Source organism: Talpa occidentalis, unplaced genomic scaffold (genome assembly GCF_014898055.3).
Source record: "Talpa occidentalis isolate TD23 unplaced genomic scaffold, MPIMG_talOcc4v2.1 talOcc4.3, whole genome shotgun sequence".
NCBI lineage: Eukaryota > Metazoa > Chordata > Mammalia > Eulipotyphla > Talpidae > Talpa > Talpa occidentalis.
In genome coordinates, this window is record NW_023603184.1 from 131,512,166 (window position 1) to 131,540,102 (window position 27,937).

Below are 27,937 nucleotides of genomic sequence, written 5' to 3' on the forward strand. Positions count from 1 at the left end.
GTTCTCCTTCTCTGACAACAAACTTGCACTCTCTATAATAGAAATAATAAAATCTAAGCATCTCAGGGTATACTTCTTTCTATTATGAGAAGGAAAACATGTTATAACTGAACTAAAATATTTCTTGAGACACAGCTGATTATAAAAAATTACAAAACAGAAAAAAAAGGAAAGAAAGAAAACTTGGTGATATGTTTAGGGTCTATGGTGAAACCATAAAATGAGTGGCAAAGCTCTACATTAGAGGGAAATTATACTACAGAACAGAGAAAGAAAATTTTGTGGTCTGAGAAAAATCTGAAGAAATAGAGCTGAGAAAGGTTAGGAATGGAGAAAAAAATCAAGTAGAAGACTATGCTCCCTATGATGTGACCCTTCAGTCTTGTCTACCAGTTATATCTTCAATCAAGAATACCTAACTCACACAGTTCGGTGTTAATTTTTTTTTTTTTTTAAGACAGTGACAATTTTTTTTTTTTAAATAGAGGCATGTTATTTATTTATTTATTTATTTGCTTGTTTGTTTTCTTTACACATGCACTGGGTACAGTCAGAAGCGCAGGAGGGTGAGAGAATTCACCAGAGCCAGAGCGGGGAGCAGAGCAGGCAGAAGGACTGAAGCACACTGCTGAGGGGAGCAGCGGGCGTCAGCAGAGGTCTGCGCGCCATGTGGGACCCTCCTCCGGTGGCCGGGGAGCAGCCGGGGATCGAACCGGCGCTGCAGAGGTCGCGGGCAGCTTCACAACCCAGCACTCAACCGCTGCGCCACCGGGGAGGCCCTGTTAATTATTTTTGTTGCATGTAAATGACAGAATGGACTGAGTTTTGGAAATGAAAGAAGAGGTATGGAACAATGAAATGTGGGAGAGAGGCACATGAGAAAATTGAGACTTAAAAAGAGAGAAGTAATAACAGGCATTTAGTTGTTACTGTTTGAAGTGCTTCATTTGTATTATTTCACTCAACTTTCATACATACCAGTGGTAGATATTATTTTTATTCTCATTTTAGAGAAGAGGAAACACAGTTTAAGAAAGCAGTCCAGTTTACACAGTATATATGGAGGTGTGGATTTCAGTACAGTCAGTGCTGACATATGGCCAGCTTACCAAATTACCTCAGTAATCACTTTCCCCTACACACCCTCCATAAGTTAAAAGAAAAAAATGGAGCTATATCGGACTGCTATCATTCTGTAAAATTTTAGGTTGCATAAAATTTTACCTAGTGCTCAGGGGACAAATACGGTTAAAGACAGATTGGTTAAAATCTCACTCTTAAATTTGCTTCTGCCACGGATCACTTCCTTGTGCTTAAACTTTTCTTTCAAATGTCTTGAAACTTATCTTCCCCTAAGTTGTCTTGGACTTTTCTTCACTTACTCTCCCATTTTGTATTATTTCCTATTTCGATGATTTGGCTAACTCACTGCCCTCACTCATTCTAGAAAACTTCCTCTGACCCATCTTTTTCTCTAAGCTCATATTTTTGTCTTTCTTCCCTTCACCTGGGGGAATTTTTCAAAGTCATTCTTCCTGCCTTTACTCCTTTATCAATTGTATTCTGTTCTCTAGTAGTTGCATTCTACTGAAAGTGCTCTCAAAAAAAAAATGCAAATATGTGATTAATCGATAATAATAATGGTTTCCAAATCAAGACTCAACTTTACTTGAGCTCTAGAGACACATTTTTGAGTATCTATTGACAATATGTTTATATTTGAAAATATTAATTATATTTCTTTATTCTATATCATTGATTTTCATACACTAATAATAATGCTATTGTTCTCAATCTCCTAATTAGAAAGCAAGGTGCTACCTTGGCATTTCTCTCCATCTCACTCTGCAATATCTAACTGGTAACCAAATCGTGTTGATTCTAGCTCAAAATGTTCACTTATAACAAACTTCACATAGTGTCTCCTTTGCCTCAGGAGATAATCAGTCTCTGTTTTAGTTCACATCTTAAAACTGCCAGAATTTTTTCACTAGAAGCAAATCTGACCTTGTCATCTCCCTGCCTAAAGGAAACATTTTTTTTTCCATATAACCTTTTATCCATTCTTTGATTCTATTATAACACCTTTTTTTTTTAACTGCATTTTTTTTTTTCTAGACTAGTTTCCTACCTGTAACAATTTCTTGAAAGCAGGATTGGATGTGCCCCTAGTGGGCAAATAGAAGGTTACATACAGACCAGATAACCTTAATAAATGTTTTATCAATGGATAAATGATTACATAAATAGGTGTTCTTTGCTACTTAACTGAAATAACCTATTATTTGACAGAAGTAAAAATTTCTGAATCTAGAATAGTGGATAAACAGCTACTAATTTTCAGATGCCCCTTAAAATCAAATTTAAATTTGATGAAGAATTTGATGATAATTTTAAAAAAGTAAATTTTTTTCACTAATGTAGTGATTTTATTTTAATATGCTGAGTACTGACTAAATAATACTGAAATATCAGAAGCAGAGAGAGAGAGAGATCATGTGTCATTGTGGTAAAAAGTACTGCCTCTATGGACACTAAACCCAGGCTACCTGCTTTGGTCATTTAGAAGCTGTGCCTCAGTTTCCTTATATACAAATATAAATTAGAGTAAACACCTCATAAGGTTTTTTTTTTTTAAAAGATTTATTTTTATATATTTATGCATACAAGAACTGAGGTGTAGGCCAGAGATGTGGGGGTGAAAGGATTCACAGGACAGAGTGGGGAACACAACATGTGGATCTACTGAAATAAATTGCTGATGGGAGCAGCGGGTGAGACAGGAGAGGTCTTCTGTGCCACATGGGTTTACTCCCTGGCCAGGGATTGAACTCATACTGCAGTGGCTGGCGATAGCTTGATAGTGCTGAGATTTTTAACCCTTGCACCACCATGGAGGTCCTCATCAGGATTTAATGAGATTAAATGAATTAAATATTAGACACTTAACATGCTATGACACATAACAGGCATCACATTATTGTTTATTCTCTAGTTGTTGCTTTTAGTCATTTCAAACGAGGAATGTCCAATAGCCTTTTTCTCTAACACAAAACTACAGAACCTGGCCCTAAATAAAAAAAGATGATAACAGGCTCCAAAAGAATCTGAATTATGTATATCTCAACATTTCAAATATGCTAAGAACTTCAATCATTTTTCCCAGGAAGAGAAAAATAACTAAATATGGGGGTTATTCAACAATGTCTATGGTTATGTTAGAAAAAGTAAACCAAGTTGATTTTGAATAAAACTCCCAATTATTCTCCCTCTGATTTATTGTTCTCCTTTCATCACAATAGAACATATTGCAGCAAGAGATATAGTCATAGTATTTGGAGTTTTTCCCACAGCGCATTTAGCCATCTTTCAATTCACCTTTTGCTCAAATATAATGAGAGTCTGGTCCACAAGTGATTCATTTACAGTGTCTAAGCAAAAAATGACAGAGCATAAATTAGTCTCTTTTTAGGACAAGTCACAATGCTAAACTGAAAAAGGGAACTTTTCATTTGGGCAGGTGAGTGAGGAAAGGGACCGAAACACGACAGGTTTTTGATTAGGGTGTGTTCAACTGCAGAAGTGCACAAGGGAAGCTGATGAGCAAGTCCACCCCCCACTTCCACAGCCATCTTCTCCATTCTGTTTCCTGGAGTAATCAAAGGATATTCTGAACCTCTCAAAATGCCATCAATCCTTATTGAGAATGAAATAGAACATCTCTCTCTCTTAAGCCTTTGCAGAAGTAATCACCATAGCAGGCTGGCCTGAACAAGGAGTTCTGGCAGATAAAGATGGATTTGTAAAAATAAATAAATAAGTACATTTATAAATTAAATAACCTCCAAAAATATGAATAGAAAGTTGATGATAATCTCCCAATTCCATTATGTAAAGGGCAGAGAAACTCACAATTGTGCTCTTCTGGTCTAGTACAGTGAAGAATAGACAGCTTGATGAGATGTTGCCAATAATGGAAAGAAGAGCTTGGAATCTTGTGGCAATAATACTAAAAAATAGCCCTCTAAGTGATTTAGATAAAACGCTCATTAACATTTCCTATCTAAGTGTGGTCCCTAGCTGTCCCTCCTTCCCCTTTGTTTCCTTTTCTAGCTCTGATTTTCTCCTTTAGCACTTTTGAACAAAGAAAAGAAGAGGCCTCTTCTGATTGTTCAAAAAGGCTTCTTATGCTAGCTGACAATTGCTCAAGTGTAAAATAATTTCACAAAGATCACTGAAATGTTCTTTAACACCAGCCTCTTAAACAAGCAGTGCTGCCCTGGTCTGTGTAGTATTGTAGGAACCTGTTTGGCAGTGCCCAACAGCCCTACTGATAAAGCTACAAACACTGATGAACACAAGAAGTTCTTTCAGATGAAAAGTTATTGCATAGATAAGTTAACTCCCTTTGGAGTCAGAAGACTTGGCACTGGGTTGTTCCTTAGTTACTGAGCTGTCACCAAATTACCAAGTCATTTAGTAGGTCATGGATTTTATTTACTTTGTAATTGAAATTCTGGGGTGAAAATAAAATGCCACATATGTCAAAGTTCTTTGTAAACTTTAAAGCATTATTAAGCTATTACTTATTTAGTGAATGCACGAAGAATGAAAGTGACTCAGATTTTATACTTATATTGCTCGTAATGGACTTTAAAGATGTGAAGAGTGAGAATATTTTTGAACTATTATTCTATAGGCCAGAATAAAACAAGGTTTCATAAATAATGTCCTAAAAAATTAAAGACATTAGAAGTCTATGCCAACTATTTTTAATGAACTTCATTTAAATAATTATTAGGCTTCTACTAATATTTTAATTGTTATTTATTGAAGATAATATATTGATTATACTTTTACTAAATGAAAGGTGGGAGTTAAAATCAAAATCATCAGCAGGTTCAGCAGGAAAGTTTTGTATGTTTGTATGTTTCAAATTTTGCCTTTGTAAAATTTGAACAGTAATACTTTCCACTTACTGTTGTTAGAAAGATCAAGAGAAATAAAGGCAAAACGCTTGGAGCTAAAAATTACCACATAAATATATGATCAATAAATGGTAGCTATATTTAGGTTTGTGTTTAAAAGTTTTGAAACATTTGTGATACTTGTAAGAACCATTTTATCTTCAAGCATATAAAATTACTAGTCCTAAAACAGATTGTTCTCCTTGTCTTTTTGCTTCAATCGTGGCTCTATCATTTCATTTGATTCTCCTAAACCATTAACTCTTGATTACAGGGAGTCTCACAGAAGAATAAACAGAGGAGGCAAAACAGCAGCAGGGTCTCTGGCTTCTTATTCCATTCTCAGCAGGAGACTTTTAAACCAAATGATACTAAATCCATTAAACTTAAAGTCAAAAATCAAGATTTCCATGACTTTGACCAGTAGAAATAAAAGAATGACTAGTGCATTGAATATTGGATCATGGTTTTCTACCTCTCCCTTAAAACCACAGGACATTGAGTTATGGTTTTATCTTGTCTCATATTGGTCTACACATCTGTAAAAGAAGAGGCTTAGTACTAGAGTCTTTTAAGATTCCTAAGCTCTGACATTACAAGAATATATAATTATGTAAGCATTCACTACATATTACAATGGGACATCTCAGTGGTGTAAATGACTATACTTAGAGTTGATCTCTGTACTTGGGCCAAGAACAAACCACACTCGTTATATTTCTATTCAAGGAAAATCTCCTTGAAACAAACTTGTAGAGAAAAAACATATATTCCTAGGGAAAGGAAGCAAAAGACAATGGCACAGGAGAGGGAAGATTACATTTTCCACATGGTAAGGAGAGTATGTTGCCTGTGTGTAAATGGGAGTGTAAAATTTTATGTATAAGAAACAACATGCTGGTATGTATGTATTTATTTATTTATTTATTTATTTATTTATTTGTATTTGCGGCCAACCTCTTTTTTGCCATGAGTTTTGAGGCCAGGAAGTTCTAAAAAATAGTATTGGCGCTTGTGCCCAAAGGGAGGAAAATTAGTTTCACCATACTATAGAAAACACTTCACCTCTATTACATGTGCAAGCATGTATTTGTAAGTATTAATATTTAGTTTTATACATATGGAAGGCTAGACTTGTTTACAAAATTAGAAAGGGAAGGAATAAGAATAATATTTATTATGGGAAAAGAGTTGAGGAAAAATAGGCAATCACTTGCCAACAGAGAAAGCAGATTCCCCCCAAAAATAAAGAAGCAACTGTACAGGAAATTTTGTACTGTAAGAGGAGGTACTACCCAAAGTTAAAATCTGTAGGAAGTGATTTCTGTAATACCTGAAGACATGATTTGAGAAAGAAGTCAAAATTATCTCTCTCTTACTTAAATGAGAAATCATTTGTCTGCCATTCTTAAATAGAGGTATAAATGAAAAATCCAGCATTGGTACTATAGAGGCTTTATCATGGTGTCTAATGAGATGTTATGAATAACTCTGAATATCTTAGGAAATCAGGGAGAAATAAAAATTAATAGCAATGTAAAAACTAATAAAGATTACATAAGTAGTATAGCTACTATTAAAGCAATAAAGCTTACAAAGAGTAATACAAATTTATATAACCATATTTTAAGAAATCCACTGGTAAAGACTGTACAAGTTCATTTGATATTTTAATGTATATAAATTAATTATTTACAATGGTAATGGGTAGTGGAAAATCAGTCATAAAACCATTTTTTTAATATCCCTGTAATTTCTCAGAACTTGGAAGAGCAAAAGAATGCCATTTGACATTATGTTTTCATTTAGAAAAAAAGACAAATATCAAATACATAGGAGAGATAGCTCTTGTTAAAATAAATCAGCTACCCATCCATACTTCCAAACTAAAACAAAAAAGCATCAACATGATCTATATTTTGGAAGAGATCAATGATGGGATAATACTTGCAGCTCTGTGCAATTTTGTGTGTGTGAGCTAGAGAGTAGAGAAAAATAAATTACATTGACTGGTCAACTGGAAATGACCATAGCATTTCCTAGCATAAATGCCTCAAAACCCTTCAGCTGTTAGTGATAATAGGATTATATATCATATAAAGAGAGAAATACTAAAACATAGATCATTCACGCTTACCCCATTGATGAAAATGATAGAGGTACTCTAAATAGATGAGAACAAAAAATATGAAAGGAATAAGTGTTGATAAATGATCAGGTGCTCAAAATATTCACCAATATTGTTCTTCAGTTGATCAAATGGAAACATTCTTAGAAATTGAGTTAATTCGGAAAAAAAAAATGTGTGTCAGTTAGGGAGAGATTGAAATAATTCCTGTGCAGTGATGAGGGCCTATCTTAGATTCATGGGAGGAGAAGCAGAAGACAGAAATTGAGAGCTGTTTTTCAGAAAGGCCAAAAAGAATTTTTTAACTGGCTGATCTTAATGAGAAGCAAGAGCCTCCAAAGCCAATATTATAAGCCTTAATAACACTGACAAAAATTGGGACAATGGGAGAAGAAGGTCCATTTTACCTCCTCCAAAAATATGAGAGTTATTAAACATGTATAATTCAGAATATTATAGAAACCAGGGTTCACATTAATCCTAAAAACCTCTCTTTGCCTTTGCTAATGCTGAATTTTGTTTGTTTTTACTTTCATAAGTGAACAAACATTGCATTATCACATTATGTATATTTCAGGCATGCATCATTGAGAATCAACATGTGTATACTACATTACATCCATCACCAAATGGATTGCTCTCTTCTTCCCATACCATTATCCCCTTTGTTCTGATTTAAATACCCTATCCCCCTTCTCTTCCAGTAACCATGAATTGATTTTAAAATCCATAACTTTATTTTGGGGGAGGTTTATTTTAATCTCTCTTCTGACTTCCCAACCAAAATTCCACTTCTACTCTGAGTTAGTTCTTCATTCCCCAATAATGATAGAGCTAAAATGACTCTAGATTCATAAATTGGTTTGACTTTTTTTTTTTTTCATAATAGCTGGTAGATAGCTTTCAGAATATTATAGCCTCAACCACAGTATAAACTCCTTGAGGGCAAAACCTATGTCTTGCAAACTATGTCATGCCTAATCCATGATAAGCATTCAACATATTAATGTATGTATTCCTTCTTCATAATAAATTGAAAAATGTAAAAGACTAGTACTTAGAGGGGAAAACTTTGAAACAAAAAGTACTTGGTGTTGTGAAATGTTTAACTAAGAACTCCTTCTGGCTTAATGGGTTTAAAAAATAATCCCAAACATCATACCAGGGATATAGTACAGGAATCCTTGACATATTTTGGATGAACTGTAAAACCAATATCCTGAGACTACAATAATTTATCATCAAGTAGCAGCTGTTGTTAGAACTGATATTGATCCTTACTAAATTGTAGCCAGAGTTACCTTGTTTATCATCACAAAATTCTTCACTACATCATTTAGCTTTGAGATACTTCCTTAACTTGTGTCCTTAGGTTATTTTCTTCTATGTTCAATCACATAAAGACATTGTGTTAGAGATAACCAAAATGCTTTTTGGTACTTATTTAATTTAACTCAATTAATTTTTTCTAGTATATAATACAAATGCATACATTGTAATAATTAATTTGAAAGTCATCCTTTGATAAGGTAATTTTAGAGTGGGCGGAGCTGGTAGGTGGTCTAGTTTAAAATGTTCATCACTGAAGTATAGAAACTGAGTCTCACTGAGTTATCGGACCAACGTGGCCATGTCAAAAGTTTGTTTCTAGAATATGAGATTCCTGACATCTGACTTATTTGCTTTTATTCAATTACCTTTAAATGAATAGAAGTGTTAGTTCTGTAAGTAGTAAAAAGTAATAGCAATGTGAAATAAACCCCTCTGTTATTCTAGAACCATAGTCACCATGTGGGATTGGTGAAAGCTGAACTCAATTTCTATTGTTATCCCTAATTTTTTGTATGTTATCTAAATGAGCTGCCATTTTTTTACCTCTTAAATTGGGACTTTATAAAATAAAAGTGAAATAATTTAAAACACTTACAGTACCTGGGTTAAAGTAAGCACCCAACAAGCTTTAGCTGACATTACTATTACTATTATTATTTCATAAAATAACAAGTCATGGTTTTGATTACTGAACTATAAAGAGAAACCTAATTGAAACTGTCATATTTTCAACTGTCATATAGAGAACAATGTTATTATTTCAGCATTATCATTTTGCTTGAGTTTATACAACTTATAGATCATTATGAAGTATATGTAGTGCATTATCATAAATCTTACAGAGGAGACCAAAGGTTTCTTATATTTCCATTTCTTTGGATTAGTTTAATAAAAATCTCAAAGGTAATTACCACGAGTGTGGTAACCTAACTAAAATGTCATTATAAAAGTTATGAAGTCTAATCTGAGGGAAAAGTGACAGTGGTACAAACTAAAGTATATATAGCAACTTTTTCTGAGAAGTCAAATATTCAGTCTATACTCTATTTTTTAAAAAATGATGAAAATTTTAAGAAACCAGACTCATTTTTTTCATCCTTCAACATCCTCTGACAACATTATGTTCAGTTTTCACCTTATTTAAATACCGATTTTAGCAGGAAGGACAAAAAAGGAGGGGCAATCAAATTTGTTATGTAATTATTTCTTAGCACATCAGAAAGAAGTAAAGTGCAAATTGAAACAAAAGATGCATTTTGGTTCACCCACTCCACAAATGGGAAAGATAGTTTTCTAGGTGCGAGAGGAGATTAAGAATTACTTTCTAGAGAAAAGAAAGCATAACACTTAAGTATTATTGATGGAAGAAATTGACTCTAGACATACTCTACTGCTTCTCCATGCTCCATAACAGCCAATGAACACTTTGTTATGACACTTATGCAGTGCTGTGGTCTCCCTTCCTGTGTGACTCTTTCATAAACCTGAACGCTTGCTGAGAGCAGGGTTTTTGTAAAAATTATTTGAATTTCAAATGTCTAATAATGTCTCACATGCAAAGGCATTATGCTTAATGAATGATGGAGGAAATCTTTAAAACAAACAAATAAATACGTGGATTGACAGTTTTCAGAGACAGAATGGTATTCATATAAATTGAACATAATGTTTAAAATGAATGTAAATATTTTTCAGAAGCTTCTTTCCAAACTTAAATCTACATCTTAAAAACTACTCAGCATTCTTCCCAATATGATTTAGTTCAATGAATTACATACTTCTGTATCTATTTCAATTTGACTGGACATATGTAATCTTTGTTAAGTGAGTAAAAGTCATAACATCTTATTAGTGAAGATAAGTAGAAAGTCTGTCTTGTTAACACATTTTATATATTTATAAACATAAATTGTTTTATTAGAATTAGTTTTAGATTTTTAAAAATTAAGATTTTTTTTAACTAATATAATACAAAAAACTACATTTTTTTCTTGTGAAATCTTGAAACTGTTTCAGAGTGCATATTGTACTGTCCAAACTTGTCTTTGAAATTAACTATATAGAGCAGGTTTGACATATTTTTTGATGATTATGTTTTAAAATTTGGAATCACACAGATCTGAGCTATATAATTATTCTACAATTTAGCAGTTTTCTCAACAATGGTATGATAGGTAATATACAATGACTTACCCTATTAGAGTCAATTCTTGCTCTGGAAGTGTAGATGGGAGGTGGGATGTTGAAAGCCTGAGGGACCAGGTATTCCTCAGCATCCATCATATCTTCTAAATCCTCTTCATCCAAGAGGTTCTGAAAGAACTTGCTGTCATTGGGGCTGGGGAGCTTCATGCGGTCATCGCCCTAAAGGATTGATCATCAAACATACGAAAAAGTGATTATTTCCTTTTTCTTAAATATATGGTTTTTGTAGTAAATATATGTAATATCAAAATAAATGATTAAAATTCATATAGTCATTTTAAAGTAATTCTTTAGCATTACTGCTTGTCATAAAAAAGGCTACAATATGCTTGGATATGACAGGATGAGATTAATAAATTTTATACAGGAAAAATATGAAATGAATAAAGCAGAATACTATGATGTTTTGAGAGAGCCATAGATCTGAGAATAATGGAGGTTCTGTTGCCAAGATGGAGTTTGAACAGTGACATAAGAATAGATGAAAAAATAATGATTTTTTTACTTAATTCAGTAGATTTGATAGTGTAACATTATCAAGACACATAGACTACATAGTTTAATAGCATAACATTTTTAGGTGAAATCATAACACAAGTGGCAAAAAACAAATGGGGATGTGAGAGACATCAAAACCTTTGGAGAAACATATTTTTTAATCCTCGAAGTTATATGATTTTGCCATAAATATTTTTAGTTTAAAAAAGTTAATTTGGGAAAAAGGTAGCTAGAAATCACTATCTTCTAAAATCTAGTTTTTATCTTCATGTGATTATTGATGTGTATTGAGAAATAAAATTCAGTGTATTCCAAGGTCCACTTGTTTATGATTTTGGTAAAAAGAATGATAGAGAAATATATTACAATTTTAAAATTATCCAATCCATTATTGTTTTTAACCAGGGGCACAATTAAAACAAAAATCCATCTTCCTATTATTCTGAAATGGGAGGATTATTATAATGAATATAACTTACACAAAACATTCATTAAGAGGCAGAAAGCTAGAAACCCTGTCAGAGGATAAAGGCTTTAATATGTATATGGATAATCATAATTATTTGATGATTTAATAGCAGTCACTTGAATACTAAAGGAAGATACTCAAAAGTGGTTCTGACATCAAGTAAAGGCTCTTTTCCATAAGCTGTTTCATATGATAATCTGTTTAATTTGTAACTGGTTATTTTCACAATTCTAAAGTCCAGATATATTCATATTTTCTCTTATGTTTGCATTGGGATGTTCTTTAAAATCTAAGTTATATGTACTGACCTGAATAACCAGATATCTTTGAGGGTCTCGAGCCATTCTGGAAAATTCAGCAGCCAGTTCCTTGAACTTAGGTCGACTGTCAGCATCAATCATCCAACCTAGAAATTTACATGCGAAGAAAGAGTCACTCTAACCACAATCAGGAAGAATTTAGAGGCAGATTTTACTAAGTATAAGCAAAGATCAAAACATATTGCTTTAATAATAATGATCTGGAGAAGAAAGAAAGTTAATGAAAGAAACAACCCAGTAGTTTGACTCTGTATCAATCAGTTGTTGATACTCATCACTAAAAGTAACACATTGTAGAATAACACAATTTTATTTTGTTGAACAAATTAAAAAATAATTTTTCTTCTAGAAAATATAACCTATGCTAATAAAAGGAACTGTAGAATCTCAGATTTCTTTTTCATTTGATGTGGAGTGAATTTTTAAGATTTTTCCTTGATCATTATAGAAGAGGTGATTGAAATATAATTTGTCATTTTGTATCAGGAGTGACATCAGCAAAAGAGCTTCGATTACAAAGCAGTACATTGGCTTAAAGGGGAAAGGGATGCAACATCTCATGATGCTTTTCTCCTGGTGGGAAAAAATTACTAATGCAAACTGATTGGTAATGTTTATTCTATAATAGTTATTAGCTTATCTTAATACTAGCCTTTCCACTATAAATACACTGTCAGCAATTTTCAAGGTATGTATTATTATTTAGCTTGCAGTCTAGGTAAAGTGGGTCTTATCTCCCTAGGCTCTGCTTGCTGATGAGATGACAAAAATAACAGCACCAAGCTTTTCTTGATTTTCTTGCCAAATGGCCCTCTTCATAGGTATTAAAATTCTTAAAGGCAAGGTAAAACTCCCTATTAGGCAAAATGTTTCCCTGACTTTACAGTCTTTTATCAGTGTATCTACATGAGGTATCTACATCATTTTCTATGCTAGTTATGGGATCAAATATATAATGCATATATGTGTTTGAACTTTCTTCCATAGATATTTACTGAATAGTAATTGATCCAGTAAAGTTATAAAGCTTTGTTTCTAATTTTTCTAGTTCAATTTTCATTCTTGCTCTGAGAAATTTTTTTCTGTCATTCTATTTATCATTAATATCATAGGAATTTTTTCTCTCCAAATAAAGCACAGATGATTTACATTCTACATGCATCTACTTTTTGAGAAAATGCTTTTTATGCCAAGATGCTAATGAGAATAAAAGGTGTTTCTGGAACTATTGGAACCAAAAAAGGTTAACTTTGCAGTGAGGTATCAGTTTCTTTCTAACTAAATATTGAGTAAATAGAATGATGCTTAGAGAAAAGGGCATGTTGACCTGAAGTGAGAGCACATATTTTATTTCTTCTCTTCCTGTCAGAATGTATCACACATGTCATGAATATAAATCTGAGTAGACCTGGGTCCAAAGTCTCTTATTAATAAGATGCTTATTCACCTTCACCAGTTTGTTTCTTTGCTAACTCTGTGTAAACCAAAAGGGGAAAACCCCAGATTACACAAGAAAGATTGCTGAATGTTAATCTCACTTAAATTAAGTCAGAAACTCCAGAGACTTCTCTAATTCTATTTAAATTAAGAGCATAGGCTTCCAAAACACATTTATAATACCTATGTGTCTGGGGCATAGTAAGGAGGGAAAAAAGCAAAAGAGTTAGATGTAAACAAATGATCAAATTGAAAAAAGTAAACATTCGTAATCTTTTCGGTTCAATGTAGATTCACTTCATCTCACTTCCCATTCTGCCCTGCTAATTTACTATTGACTATTAAAACCATTAAAATCATATTTTAACTATCAGGTTCAAGCATTCTTTCTTTACACCATTTAGTCAGTCCGCTATTTACCAAAAAGATTAATAAAATTATTGTGACTAATTGAATCTCTCCATGACAATTTGATTGCCATAAAAATAAGAATCTAAGTGAAATCAATAAGAGTAAAGGGCATAATGTTGACTTCATAGCATTGAAATATGATATTGTTTTAAATGAACAATAATCACAACAAACAAACAATAATCAACCAAAAATGTTTCTAGTTATTTTTAAATTCTTGTATTTTTCAAAATACAGAAACATTGTCCCGTTTGACTAATATGTACTTTACTGAAAACAATGATGATGGTGATCATAAAATTATTTTGTGAACTTACATTTGACCATGACCATGTAAACATCAATAGTGCAGATTGGAGGCTGGGGCAAACGTTCTCCTTTTTCTAATAAATCAGGGATTTCTCGGGTTGGAATTCCATCATAGGGTTTTCCTCCAAAGGTCATCAGTTCCCATATAGTGACTCCTACATTGGACACCAGATTTTAAGTAAGAACATTAACAACATACTTTGAACAAACAAACAATATGCTGGAGGCAAGAGACAATTCCCTAGAGAGCAGTCTTCAGATTCTTATTTCTACGATGAGAAATCCAATGCCAAAATTTTGGTGGGAAATTCAATTCTTTAATTATTGTCTTGAAATTATTAATAGGTTCTGCAGCGCCGGTTCGATCCCAGGCTGCTCCCCGGCCACTGGAGGAGGGTCCCACATGGCGCGCAGACCTCTCCTGCCACCCGCTGTTCCCCTCAGCAGTGTACTTCGGTCCTTCTGCCTGCTCTGCTCCCCGCTCTGGCTCTGGTGAATTCTCTCACCCTCCCGCGCTTCTGACTGTACCCAGTGCATGTATAAACAAAACAAACAAACAAATAAAACATGCCTCTAAAAAAAAAAAAAAAAGAAATTATTAATAGGTAAAAGAGAAAATTCAGAGTGGATATCAGATTACAAAACTATTCCCTGCTTCTACATATAAATAATGCTGCTTGCTGACCCAAGTTAAGTTTCACTCACAATATGTAAGTTTTTTAAACAATTTGCTATGTACTATGAATATTCAGTATCAGATAAAGATGATTACCGGCAAAATCTGATATTGACAAATTTTGAGCCTGGCATCTTTGTCATTAAAAGTCCTAAAGACTAAACTGGTCTTCCAGGATAATGCCCTTATGTTATGGTCAAGAATTGAGGCTCTCATTTTAAATAAGAATAAACCAAAGAGAACAAATGGAGTCAAGCAACCCATATCGTTAGCATATGTGAGAGCCTGAGGAGGAATGATCCATATATAAGATATAATACATGTGAAGTGTGTATCACAAAATTGAAGGGAATAAATAATTTTATTCCTTACATAATGAAATGATTTTCTTGAGTCACTATACACTTATTTACTCTTGAAAAGCAAATGTCTTAAATATTATCATGCAAATAGTCAATTATGAGAATAGATACTGATAGGAGCAATGACTTATATATTACTTATAAGAAGGTAAAGGTTTCTTCTTTATTATTTAATAATTATATAATTAAAAAACATTTTTCTGAAGGATAAAGATTGTGTAAGTTTAGAAATAGCTATCTGTGCACAGCAGCATTACCAAGTGAATTTTGTTTGATGCATCTATACGAGTGCCTTAATATGAAAATTGATTTTATATTATAAGATCTAAGATTTCTTTCCTACTGCTATCTGTAATAAATTATTCAAACTTAGTCTTTTTTTTCTCTTAACAGCTATCTTTGACTGATAAAAATTATAGAAAGCTAAAAAGATAAAAGTATATGTGAACTTATAATTACCCTTCATAATAGAATCATTAATAATTAACTAATAATTTTGGCTAATATTTCAATTTTATGATTAATAATATAATGCAAACATGTAACTAGTGGCCTGATTTAATTGTTTGATCTTTATTTGATTCTATTTAATTATGCATATTAAGGAATGTTTCCATAGAAAAAATGAGGTAGGGCAGGGCAAGTTAATTGTGGTGAACTGTCTATTTCTATTTAGTCAATCATATTTATATATATGCAAACATTTTATCACCTTATGTATGCTGTATAAAAGACAGAAAAGAGACTCTCACTTCTCTATTAGAACTTCTAACATAAGCAATATACAAAACAATTACAAATCAAAATAACAGAGAAAATACCATAAACACAAATATTAATACAAAACAAAAGCAGAAACATCAAAACACCCATTTCTGCCAATAATAGACCAATTATATCTTTGTAAGAGTGATGACAAGATGACTAAACATATGGCTTCAGGTAGAAGGACATGTTGGGAAAACTGAATTGGGAACATACTCAAAACTTACAACGCAAACCTATCATTTGAAGATCTAAACCATAGTTGATGTATATTTATTTTTACAAAAATAAAGCTGTACCCGGTGGCAGTTTCCCACAAAAGTGTACTGTAAACAAGATTATGCAACTTTCTCTGCATATATGTCTTTTGTAGTCAAGTATGATATATCATTAAAAAAACCTCAAAATGGGGCCTCCCCTGGTGGCACAGCGGTTGAGCCCTGGGTTGTGAAGCTGCCTGCAGCCTCTGCAGCACTGGTTCGATCCCCGGCCACCGGGCAAGTGTCCCACATGGCCCGCAGATCTCTCCTGCCGCGCCCACTGCTCCCCTCAGCAGTGTACTTCGGTCCTTCTGCCTGTTCAGTTCCTCGCTCTGGCTCTGGTGAATTCTCTCACCCTCCCACGCTTCTGACTGAACCCAGTGCTTGTATAAATAAATAAATAAATCTTAAAAAAAAAATGAATTAAAAAAAAATCTCAAAATGCCTTAATGATGTGTTTATGACCTAGACTATATTTCAAAACAGAATTCTTTCTCTCCACTTATCTACCTATCTACCTACTTACCTATCTATCTCTTATTATCTATTATTTATTTTTACTGAATAGCAACTGAGATTTTGCAACTCAACATGAAGATGAACATGATAACTTGAGTAACAGGATTTTCCCCCAAAGATAAATTTTACTATTACAAATATGACCACATTATCAACATTTTCTTTTGTTAGAGTAAATAACATTTATTTAATTTGTTTTAGAGGTCATTTAAAATTTGCCTGCAGCAGATTGCCACATCTAATTCAGGGAAATGGAAAAAGGAAAAGAAAAAAAAAGATACATGACAATATATTATATATAATATATACTTAACACATAAAATGTCTAAATCTATATCATACATTATTCACTAATTTGTATCATATGATAAATGCTATGCACATGTTAATGCATATATTAGCATACAGATCTATCATCTATATACAATATATACAATATAGATGGCAGACTCAGTCCTCTTTAATCCTTACAGCTTAACAACCCAGTTTTGTCAAACATTTCCCTGTACTTCTATAAACTTCAAACACACAATGCTTTCTACTGCTAAGCTGCGTAGAACACATGTGGCCTTTATAAAAATTTTAAAACCTCTTATAGCATATATATGTGTGATGGGAGGGAACCATTTTATAAAAATGTCTTAATTTTTTTTAAAGATCATTTACTATCTTGTAGATAAGAGGTATACTTTATTTATATGTGATTTAATGATTTACCTTTTTTAAATAAAGATAAAACTAACCTAAATTTGAGTAAAATAAATTGTTCCGAACTTTTAAGTACCACCACTACCTTTTAATTGCTAGCATTTTTGTTGTTGTTGTAAGAAATGTTAGTCTCTATGGTATAGCTAATTGTAGGAAAGGTGTTGATTCCTTCTACTAATACTTGGATGGACTTAAGTTGTCAATAGCCAGAAAGATGTTAAGTAGTTTATTTCAACAACTGAGTTAAATGCACTTACATAAATGTTTTAACTTAAAAAATCACTCTTCCCAGTTCATATTACTCACTCTTCAATAAATCTGTTTACTATAAATGTAGCTTGTGAATTAAAACCTAAGCTGCAATTAGTGGTCTTTTCTTATCTCTCCTCCATATTTATTGTCCTCACCTTAGAGTTTTCAGTAATTGTTCTTTGTTATAAAAATTATCTGTTCCTTACTAGGAAACAGAAATCCCCATAAGCAAAACAAAGAAAAGTTTTGATATTCATTGCCGTTAATTACGTTTTCGAACAACAGTTGAAAATTAAGACTGTGACATTCTATGAAATTGCCTCCAAACTAAAATGAGATAATATTTTTCTGTCAAAATGATCACATGTGTTGCTATTAAATTAAAGACAGTCGTAGGCATCTCAACAGAGATATTAAAAGAACATTTTAAAGAACCAAGAAATAATAAAAAGATCACAATACTACTTAGAGGGTTATTAAAATAAAACCCAAAGAATAAAATGTTAATTCCTTTAGGAAGAAGGGTTTAGAAATAGGCATTTCCAATATAATAAATTATTTGACTTAGATATTTTACATAAATCTAATATATTTACTTTTGCCTTGAAAACCTTAATACACAAAGAAAATTTGTTTACCATAACTCCAAACGTCACTCTGATGGGTGAATTTCCTATAGTGTATACACTCCAGAGCCATCCATTTAATTGGCATCTATAGAGAAATATGAAGTGAAAGTTGTATAGTTACATAAAAACTATATTCATATTTATTTCCTAAGTGTGAATCTCTAGACTTGCCTCAGTTGTGTTTTTAGATTATGCCTATAACTATGCATATTTTACTTAATATATTATTTTTCAATTTAAGGAATACGTGAATTAAAATTTATCAAATGTATAAAATGAATTGATATATATCATATATAAATATATAATTTTTAAAAGTATCATAAGTAATGAAAGTAAAATAATATCACTTTCTATAGTTTTTAATTAATATTTAGTAATTAATTAAGCTACTGGTTAATATTATAACACATTCTGATACTAAACATCTAACACACATTCTTCTAAAAATGTTGCTATATTTTATTTTTCCCCAAAATGAGATTCCTTACATTTCTAGTTATTTTAGTTATTTCTTTTCACTCTCAGACAAATTCCAAGTAATTGGTAAAATACATTCTATCTATGTCTCCTCCCTTTTCCTCTCATGTAATTTCATATAAATGCCCAAAATAACAAATTCCAAAGTTAGCCTTAATTTGTTTGCCAGTCACAGATGATCTCCCTTGTCTTGGTTAGCCAGTATTAGAAATATGTACCAATTTCAAAATAGGATTTCTATAAAAGAATGTGAGAGGATCAGCACAAATCCATCATCACTACAAAAAAAAAATTCAATCCACATAACCTGCTGATGTTGGTTCAGCAGAATGAGTTGCAACGACTAAGGGCAGTATTATGTAGCTGGAATATAATTAGATTTTATGGAATAAAGATAAACACTTCTACTTTGCAGTTGAAAGCTTAAAACTAAATAGGACTTTGAAATCATGAGGTTGGCTGCTCACCAAGGTGACACCAAGGTAACTCTATGACAGAATCATGGTATTCAGTGAAAGGGAACAGAAGACACATTGAAAGTAATTTCCCTATGGGCAAGGAGTTAGCAGACTTTATGGACTACAGACATTGTGTTAAAGAAGTAAGTTTAAATCATAGGTGGCTTGATAAAGACTTAATGGTTAGTAGGCATTTAAAGCTGTAATGAATCTTGCTTTAGACAAACCTTACAGCTGTATGTTCTCAAGACAAGTGAAGTCATGTGATTTATGGACTTCTCCTCCTTCCATGAAATCTTGTAGTCAGTTTTAAAGCTGTGATCTCAAACTTCTGTGATTTGGTAGTAAATAGATAAAAATAAAGGAAAACCAGATAATACTACAAAATTGAAGTTTTTTTAAAAAAATTGTATTTTGTGTATTTTTGCCTGGTGATGAGAAGGGATATGGGTGCTTTGGTGTTGGGTATGGTCTGGTGATTGTGAATCCATACCTGTAAATCATATATAGATAATACATCAATGGTAGCTCAATAATAAAAATAAATGAAAAATTTAAAAAATTAATTAAAATAAATGTTGTGTTCTTTTGCCTGTGATAAGTTTTGAATATTCATATATTTTTTATATTGCTATAGAGATATAAATATAAAAATCTTGCTAGACATTGTGAAGCTTATCACCACAACATATTAACGTGCATTTGGATGGCCCATGATAAATAAGGCACATAATAAGCACATTTGCATGGCATATGAATACACATATGTTAAATAGTGGGTTGATGAGTTACAACAAGAACTGAAACTAAAACATGGACTGAGACCACATGGTAGTGAAACAAAGAGGAACACAGTTGTCATTCTGGGTCTGAGACAAGAGAGTTAGGAAAGGTAGAAGAGGCAATGGTATTTTTCATACTCTTGGACCATAGTAGTTTACATTATAGTGAAGTGAGGCAAATTATAAATAAAATAAATTGGTAAGTCATGCACTAATATAAAAGCAAAAGAAAAAAAAAAAGTGAGAGAGGAAGAGCCAGATAGGAAGAAACTGTTATACCTGGTGCAGGAAGATTAGAAATTAAATACAATGGTCAACTTTCAGATGAGTTATGGTTCTTGGTTGCAGCAAAGCTTTTCGCTAGCCTGAGAGTGAAGCTGTGTCTCTGACTCAATAAGAGTTCTATGGTTTTAGGATCAAGGAAACTATTTCTGTGGCTCTGGATTAAAGTTCAATTTCTAGAGTTTCTAAGGATCCACCCACATCGTGATAGAGAAATGACATAAAGTCCACTTAGGTTTTGACAACGTTGTCTAATTTAAGCACTTTTAAGAAATATAATTTTGGGGCCTCCCTGGTGGCGTAGGTGGTTGAGCACAGCACTGTGAAGCTGACCGCAGCCTCTGCAGTGCCGGTTTGATCACCGCCAGCAGTGGAGATACCCACATGGCGAGTAGACCTCTCTTGTCTTGCCCAAAGCTCCCCTCAGCAGTGTATTTCATCAGTCTGCCTGTTCTGTTCCCACACTCTGTCTTTGGTGAGTCCTCTCACCCTCCCCCACATCTGGCCTGTATCCGGGTTCTTGTATAAATAAATCTTTTAAAAAAAAGAAGAAATATAATTTTATAATATATAACCTATATATTTTTACCCTGGACAGAAAAATGCAAATGGTACAAATGGGATTATATAAACTTCAGGTTTATTGACTTCCTCCTATAAAATATAAGGAGATAAAAAGATCTCATACTATATTTTCAGATGATTTTGTTCTTATAAAGATACCCACCTTTCCTCCATCAGCGTTATACTCCTTTTCATCTCCTTCCAAAAGTCTGGCTAGTCCAAAATCTGTGATTTTCACATGGTTTGGAGATTTCACTAAAACATTGCGGGCTGCCAAATCCCGATGAACAAGCCGTCTTTCTTCCAGGTACATCATTCCCTGAAAAACAGCAAGCTCTCCAATGTTAGCGAGCTAATGCCTAGGCTTTTCTGTAGTCTACAAGGGGGATTTTAGCATGCTGTGGAATAGTGCTTGATTTCCCTAAGTGAAGTCAGAATCATGGACTATTTCAAAATTAGGGGAAATGATGGGATTAAAAAACAAAAACAAATCACAAGTAGCTTCTGGACTTATCGCCTGCAAGTCTTGTAAAGAAAAATGAATTAGCTCACATGAGCTACTGTTACATCATTTGTTTCCTGAGACTTGAATTTCTTTGCAAACACATTTAGTGAGGTGTGCATGTTTCTTAGTAGATAAGCTAAGATGTATTTGAACTTACCCCGTATCCCTAATTGTTTTCTTTTCAGTAATTTCAGCTTCATGTCATCTTAACCCTACATACCCAACCCAAACTAATATGCCTATCCAATTTTTTAAAGCATGTAAAGGTTTAATGGTACCAAATTATCATCATAAATTCTATCAAAACTTAATTCTACATTATTCTTATTAATTATGCAAAAATTGAAGTATACTCTAAGACCATTAAAGGCCTGTAGTATAAAAAATGGCTGTGATGACATTAGCTGTCATTATAATAATCTACAAGTGAAATAACAGTATATTGTAACCCTCAAGTTAGTCTTTAACTAGGTTTTCTTCTTAAGACATAAAGGATAATTAAAAATAAAGTGAATTGACTAAAGAGATACAACTGGCTCTCCCCTAATATGCATGCTCACATACACACAAAAATATGTTTCTGTATATGTGTATATATGCACATATGTATATATGTTGCATACATACATGTTACACACATCTATACAACCACCATTGGTATCTACACAAGTTAAAGTACAATAATCAAAGAAGTAATAATTATTAATTGTATTTCAATAGCAGTGAAACTAAGAGTCATTAAATACCGACCTTAATGAAAAGGTTTATGTAAAGCCAAAGAAATAAACTCAAAGGACTACATTAGAGTGAATATATCTTTGTTGAAAAGTTAGGGGAAATTCTATGAACATTTCAGTATTAAAAAAAAGTGCTTATTCAAAAACAAGTCAGAATTATAATAAAATGGTTGAAGCATACTCTCATGCCAATTACAAATCAATTCTGCTGGCAGTTAACATTACAACTGTAGGACTTTGAAGGATTAACGGCTTCTGATATCAAAACAAAAGCAGTAGAAAACAGACACATAAATCACACAGGTCAAAAAATTATGAACCATATGCCTGGTGTAGTATAAAGGGAAGATTGCTTCAAACAACATCATGATCCAAACTATATAAATGCCCATTAAACACAACCAGTGAAGATACTGCCCAATATGGCCCAATCAGTCAACAGATGGGTGACACCACATATATTTTTGCTTTCTGAAATCAACCCACAACTGGGATTTATGGGATTTTTCCCCCCAATTTCCGAAACAGTGCTTTCTGCTTGATTAAGCCAAATTGGAAATTCCTAGAATGAAGTCAATCTGAAAACATATAGTTCTTTTTTTTTTTTTTAAAGATTTATTTATTTATTTACACAAGCACTGGGGTACAGTAAGAAGCAGGTGAATTCTCTGGAGAGAATTCACCAGAGCCAGAGCAGGGAACAGAACAGGCAGAGTGATGAAGTACACTGCTGAGGGGAGCAGTGGGCAGCAGGAGAGAGCTGCGCGCCATGTGAGACCCTCACCCAGTAGCTGGGGATCGAACCAGCACTGCAGAGGCTGCGGGCAGCTTCACAGCCCAGCGCTCAACCACTGGGCCACCAGGAGGCCCTGAAAACATATAGTTCTTAAATGACTTGAAGGATTTTCTTTAATTTTTGTCCTTTCAAGAAACGTCCATAAAACTATTTCTTTCTTACCACCTTCATATTAGACTATGGAAAACCTACTAGGACAAGTTAATACTGAGATCCACACACAAGTACAGAACACATACTATATGTCAGGTGTTGTGCAGAACAGCAGAGTCAGGCAAGTTCTGTACCTTAAAGGAGGTTGGAAGCTAATTAATAAAGAGGGCTGCAGTACAATACAAAGTCAAATTGATGTGAAGCATATAAGACATTGAAGGGGAATTTGGTTTACAGGCCCCTTTGTAGCAAGTGTGCACGAATGGAGAAGCTTTGGAGAGTTACTTCAGAAGTAGTGCGGTTTGAATGATGGCCACCAGGTGAGGGCAAAATTGCAAGCAGAGAGAACAAGCTCAGGGACATCAATAACAATACGTCCTTGGACAAATGCTTATAATTGGTATTTCTGGAGCATAATAAATACGTGAGGAGGAGAGGTGAGACAGAAAATATAAGAAGAGATTAGAGAATTTGAACTTGCATCTTATGCAGGATTCAATGTCATGATGTAGACTTTTTCTTCAAAAGAAGCGTGAGGCTATTATCTTTGGAGACTTGGAAACATCACCTGATGCCAGTATAGAACATGGATAAGGCAAAATGCAGCTGAAATCAAGAGTCATAGTCACAATGCAGAAGTGATAAGAGTGTAAAATAAAGGCTACAAACTGCTAGTCCATAAATACAACTCATTTTTGACATATTTTTTGGCTCCCATGCTAGGCACATTTCAAACATCTACTTTAGCTCATTGCTGATTGGATTCCCACTGAGGGCAGCTTGCTTCTAGTTTGCCAGTAATACTCTCTATTACTTCCAGGAGTTCTGGTTTTACCATTTATGATTCTCATCCAGCTTCTACATGCATGAATGTCTGAATCTTCAAAAAAATAAGGCCATAGGAATATTAAGGAGAGAACAATTTTAAGATACATTTGAATACCTTGAATTCCATCCTTAGAAACTGAATAGTGAAGGAGAATAAACTGAGAATGATTCTGGTTTTTTGGATCACAGTTATTTAGTTGGATAATGCTTCCTTTAACTAAATGTCATATTAATGGAAAAAAGATTTATTTATTAAGTGTCTGTGTGTGCAGTGCGCGCGCGCGCGCGCGCACACACACACACACACACACACACACACACACCCTAAATAACTAACACTTACCAAGAAATTTCAACTGTAATGGTACATTCTGCAATACAAGTAAAACTTTGAAATTTCCAAAAGGTCCTTGATCTTCTATACACAGCCTTCAGCAGGTGACAGACTATCTTAAACCTCAAAACTATTTGTTCAGAAAAAGTATTTCTCTTCAAAAATAATTTTAGCTCAATCCAGGAAACCAGATGACAATCTCTACACAGTCTTCCCCATCCACCAGACTATCAGTAAACAAATAAAAGCAAGAAACAGTCCTGTTATTCCAAACTATCCCAGGAACATTTGTTTTCTTGCTTTGCAACCATGAAATATCATTGTACAGATGTGAACTTTCAAATCACTAATTGTGACTGCCACCTTAGTCCTGCTTTCACACCCCAAATTAGTGTTGAATCATCTGTGGATTGCTCACAATAGGTTTCTCCACATCAGTCATTAAGATCAGATTTTTTTACTGGAAGATCTCATTAGAATCACATTGTCTGCCAGGTTCTTTTTAAAATAAAATCGTGCAATTAAGGAAGCAGACAGTTATTAGATAAGCAATGATAAAAATAGCCTGGATGAAGTTCGTTGAACTTTGAAGTTGATTAAAGAAGAGTCACTTATTGTGATAGATTGAAAAGAAACCTCTTAAATCACCTGTGCCAACTCCCATGTCTTTCCTGTGCCAGATAGTATGGGAATACTGTCTCTGATAACAACTCCAACTAACATTGGCTGAGTGCTTAGGACACAGTAGGCATTAGACTAAATGTTCCTACAGTAGATGATTGACTTAATCCTATGAGATGCACACAGCCATTTTAAACATGAGAAAACCAAGGCTAAGAGAGGTTGCTGCAGGATATCTGTATAATGAGTGGCAGAACTGGGATCTGATCCCTGGTGTGGGACTCTGAAGTCTGTATATTTAAGCCTATTTTCTCCCTTAATAAGTCTCAGGTCTTGTGGGCATGCAAAAAGTAATATATACAGTAAAGTAATATAAATTTAAAAGACTCTAGTCCTTTAAAAAAAAATCAGAGGTTTCTGTGAATTTCAGGACATAATGCAGGTGACTGATTTATTTGTATTTATATTTAAATTTCAGCTAAATTATAGAAACTTTTATAACTTAGCAGGAGTTAGAATTATGTAAATTGGAAACTCCCTTTTTGCTTTAGTCCCAGAGAAGGCAGGATAGTGGGCTTGAGCTTAGTTTCGGGAGTCAATTTTTTGGATCAAAACATGTTCTAGTTGAGTGACTTGGGTAAGTTATTTCATCTGTCTGTAACTCACCTTCCTCCTAAAATGGCCTTAATAGCAACCTCTGTGCCACAGGTTGCTGTGACAATGAAATAGGTTAATAAATGCAAAACATTTAAACAGTAAATATCATGTACAATAGCTAAGTGTACGACGTGCAGGGAGCTTTCATTATTGTTCCAAAGAGATCTAGAATCTACGTGTGCTGAAGAATCACTTACCTTTATCAATTTATATTGCCTATTTCAGAAAATCTGTGAACCTCAACTAATATAGCACAGTGGGTATTCAATAAATATTTGCAGACAGTGATGCATATACTCATAAACTACTCATCATGATTAATGTCTGGACACAAATTTACTGTTGGAAGAATTATTTTAATAATGATCCACCTTAGGATGCTTTCATATGAGGTGCAGAAAAATTAGGGAATTATTAAAAGAATTGGTGTCTTCATAAATGTTACAGATTCAGGAATTAGTGAAGAGAAATGTCATGAACAAAACAGTCTTCAGTGCTGCAGAATGCTTTCCATGGGTGAATTAAATAAATATGCTGTATCAAAGAATCTGTTATTTAGCACTCAGCACTGAGGAGAGTTTTTGGAGACAGGTTTTAGGGCTATTCTATCTACTATCTGATCCAAATGCTCTAAGTCTGATTTTACTCAAATTTTATTTAGAAATGACCATTACCCAAACCATTCAGAATGTTACTTTTTGTCATGCTTGTTTTGTATGCTGTAATGATTATTTTTAAAATAGTTACTTCTTTTCTGCTTTGCTCATACTTCTTAAAAAGTGTGTTAGTAAATACATACTAGCTAGGGGAAAAGTCAAACTTTACACTTGACTTCCAAAAGTGTGCTATAATACAAAACTCTAGTATAATTTTATTACAATTGAATTTAAAGATTTAATATCACATTAGAATCGACTCATATAAACTGCTTTATTGAAAAAAATTGACAATTTCCAAATATCAGTATTGATGAACACGTAGCAGTGACCTTCTTTTTAACCTTATGATATTATTATGTTTTAATCCAACGTGAAAATGTATTCTGCTGAGCTGCAGGAAGCTAATGGAATTCAAGAGAGACTAGACTATTCTAGACTATTTCTGACAATAAATATTTGCTTACCAGACATAAGCCATGTGACAATTTCATCAAACACATGTGAGGAAGTAAAAATTTCAAGCTATATTCAGCTCTCACAAGCATTCATCTCTGGAGTTAGTAAGAATCCTTCCTTTTTTTTTGTTTTTAATGTTTTCATATTAATACCCCAAAGCTTCCTTAATAACAGGAAACTTCAGGAAAGCTAGCTTCAAAATGGAAATGGTTTTTCTTCTTTACCTTTTTTTTCCAGGAAAGCAATTCTATCTCTGAGAAAAGAAAAAAAAAAAATCAACTATAATGCTTTCTACTATTAGAGCTGAAGACATGAGCATATTCAAGGGAAAAAGGAACCTTTTGGATGAAGTAACTGACTTTATCCAAAGAGTGTCTGAAGGGAAACTAAGGGTGCTCTGTAATTGAATCAAATAAGAAGTCTTTTCAACCAGCAAAAGCTGTTTCATGGCAGAGTGGAAAGAACACAGAACTGAGTGTTTCCAGATAGAAGTCTTGGATTTGCTGCTTCCTAGGTTCATGACCAGGTAGTCATTTACCTTCGCCATATAAGTGACAGATTGGCCTAAATGATCTCTGAGGTGTCCTCTAGCTTTAAATTTTTATTCCATGATAGATGTAACTATAAGATCTATCCATCTAAAATATTAAATGTGGGCCAATAATAGACACAGAGAATAGTAAAGAACATGACAAGGTAGATGCTGCTTTTCAAATGTTTAGTGAAAAATGTGAATATGTTTTAGTTAGTTTAGTACACCCAAGATTTACAATGACAGACTCTAGGAATAAAATCTAGCTACTTACTAGCTGTGTGATCTTGGTCAACCTGTGTATCTCATTTTCCTTAGCCATGAAGCATCCCTTTACTTATCCATTAAATGGGGATATAGTAGTATCTATCCTGAGGATAGTCTTGAAGATTCAGGATTCTAGGTGTAAAATACCTAGAACATTTACTATGCCAAGATAACATGGATTTCCTAGCAAAGCAATAACTTCAAATTCATATTTCCCATAAGAATACAATTCAGGGGGCCTCCCTGGTGGCGCAAGGGGTTAAGATGCAATCTGTGAAGCAATCCACAGCCACCACAGCACGAGTTCGATTCCCGGGGAGGGAGCAAGCCTCATGGTGCAGCAGACATCTCCTTACTTGCCTGCTGCTCCCCTCAGCAGTGTACTTCGGTCAATCTGCCTGTTCTGTTCCCCACTCTGTCTCTGGTTAATCCTCTCACCCCCCACACCTCTGGCCTGTGCCCCAGCTCTTGTATGCTTAAATAAATAAATCTTTAAAAAAAAAAAGAATACAATGCAAGCGCTGTAACACTTCATGGTTCCTCAGCACTACTAGGCATAGTAAGTTCTGGTTTTCATTA

General features: G+C 33.5%; 1 protein-coding gene across 3 annotated transcripts in view; it reads right to left on the reverse strand.

The window, feature by feature from the left end:
• Nucleotides 1–27,937, reverse strand: part of LOC119255187 (receptor tyrosine-protein kinase erbB-4) — a 964,561-nt gene that overhangs the window by 26,637 nt on the left and 909,987 nt on the right. For all 3 annotated transcript variants that reach the window (XM_054700043.1, XM_054700042.1, XM_054700041.1), the window contains 5 exons: nt 20,977–21,132; nt 18,257–18,332; nt 14,085–14,231; nt 11,908–12,005; nt 10,621–10,791 (listed from right to left, as the gene is read on the reverse strand). In XM_054700043.1, the coding sequence (XP_054556018.1) occupies nt 10,621–10,791; nt 11,908–12,005; nt 14,085–14,231; nt 18,257–18,332; nt 20,977–21,132 (648 nt within the window). The remainder of the gene's footprint in view (nt 1–10,620; nt 10,792–11,907; nt 12,006–14,084; nt 14,232–18,256; nt 18,333–20,976; nt 21,133–27,937) is intronic.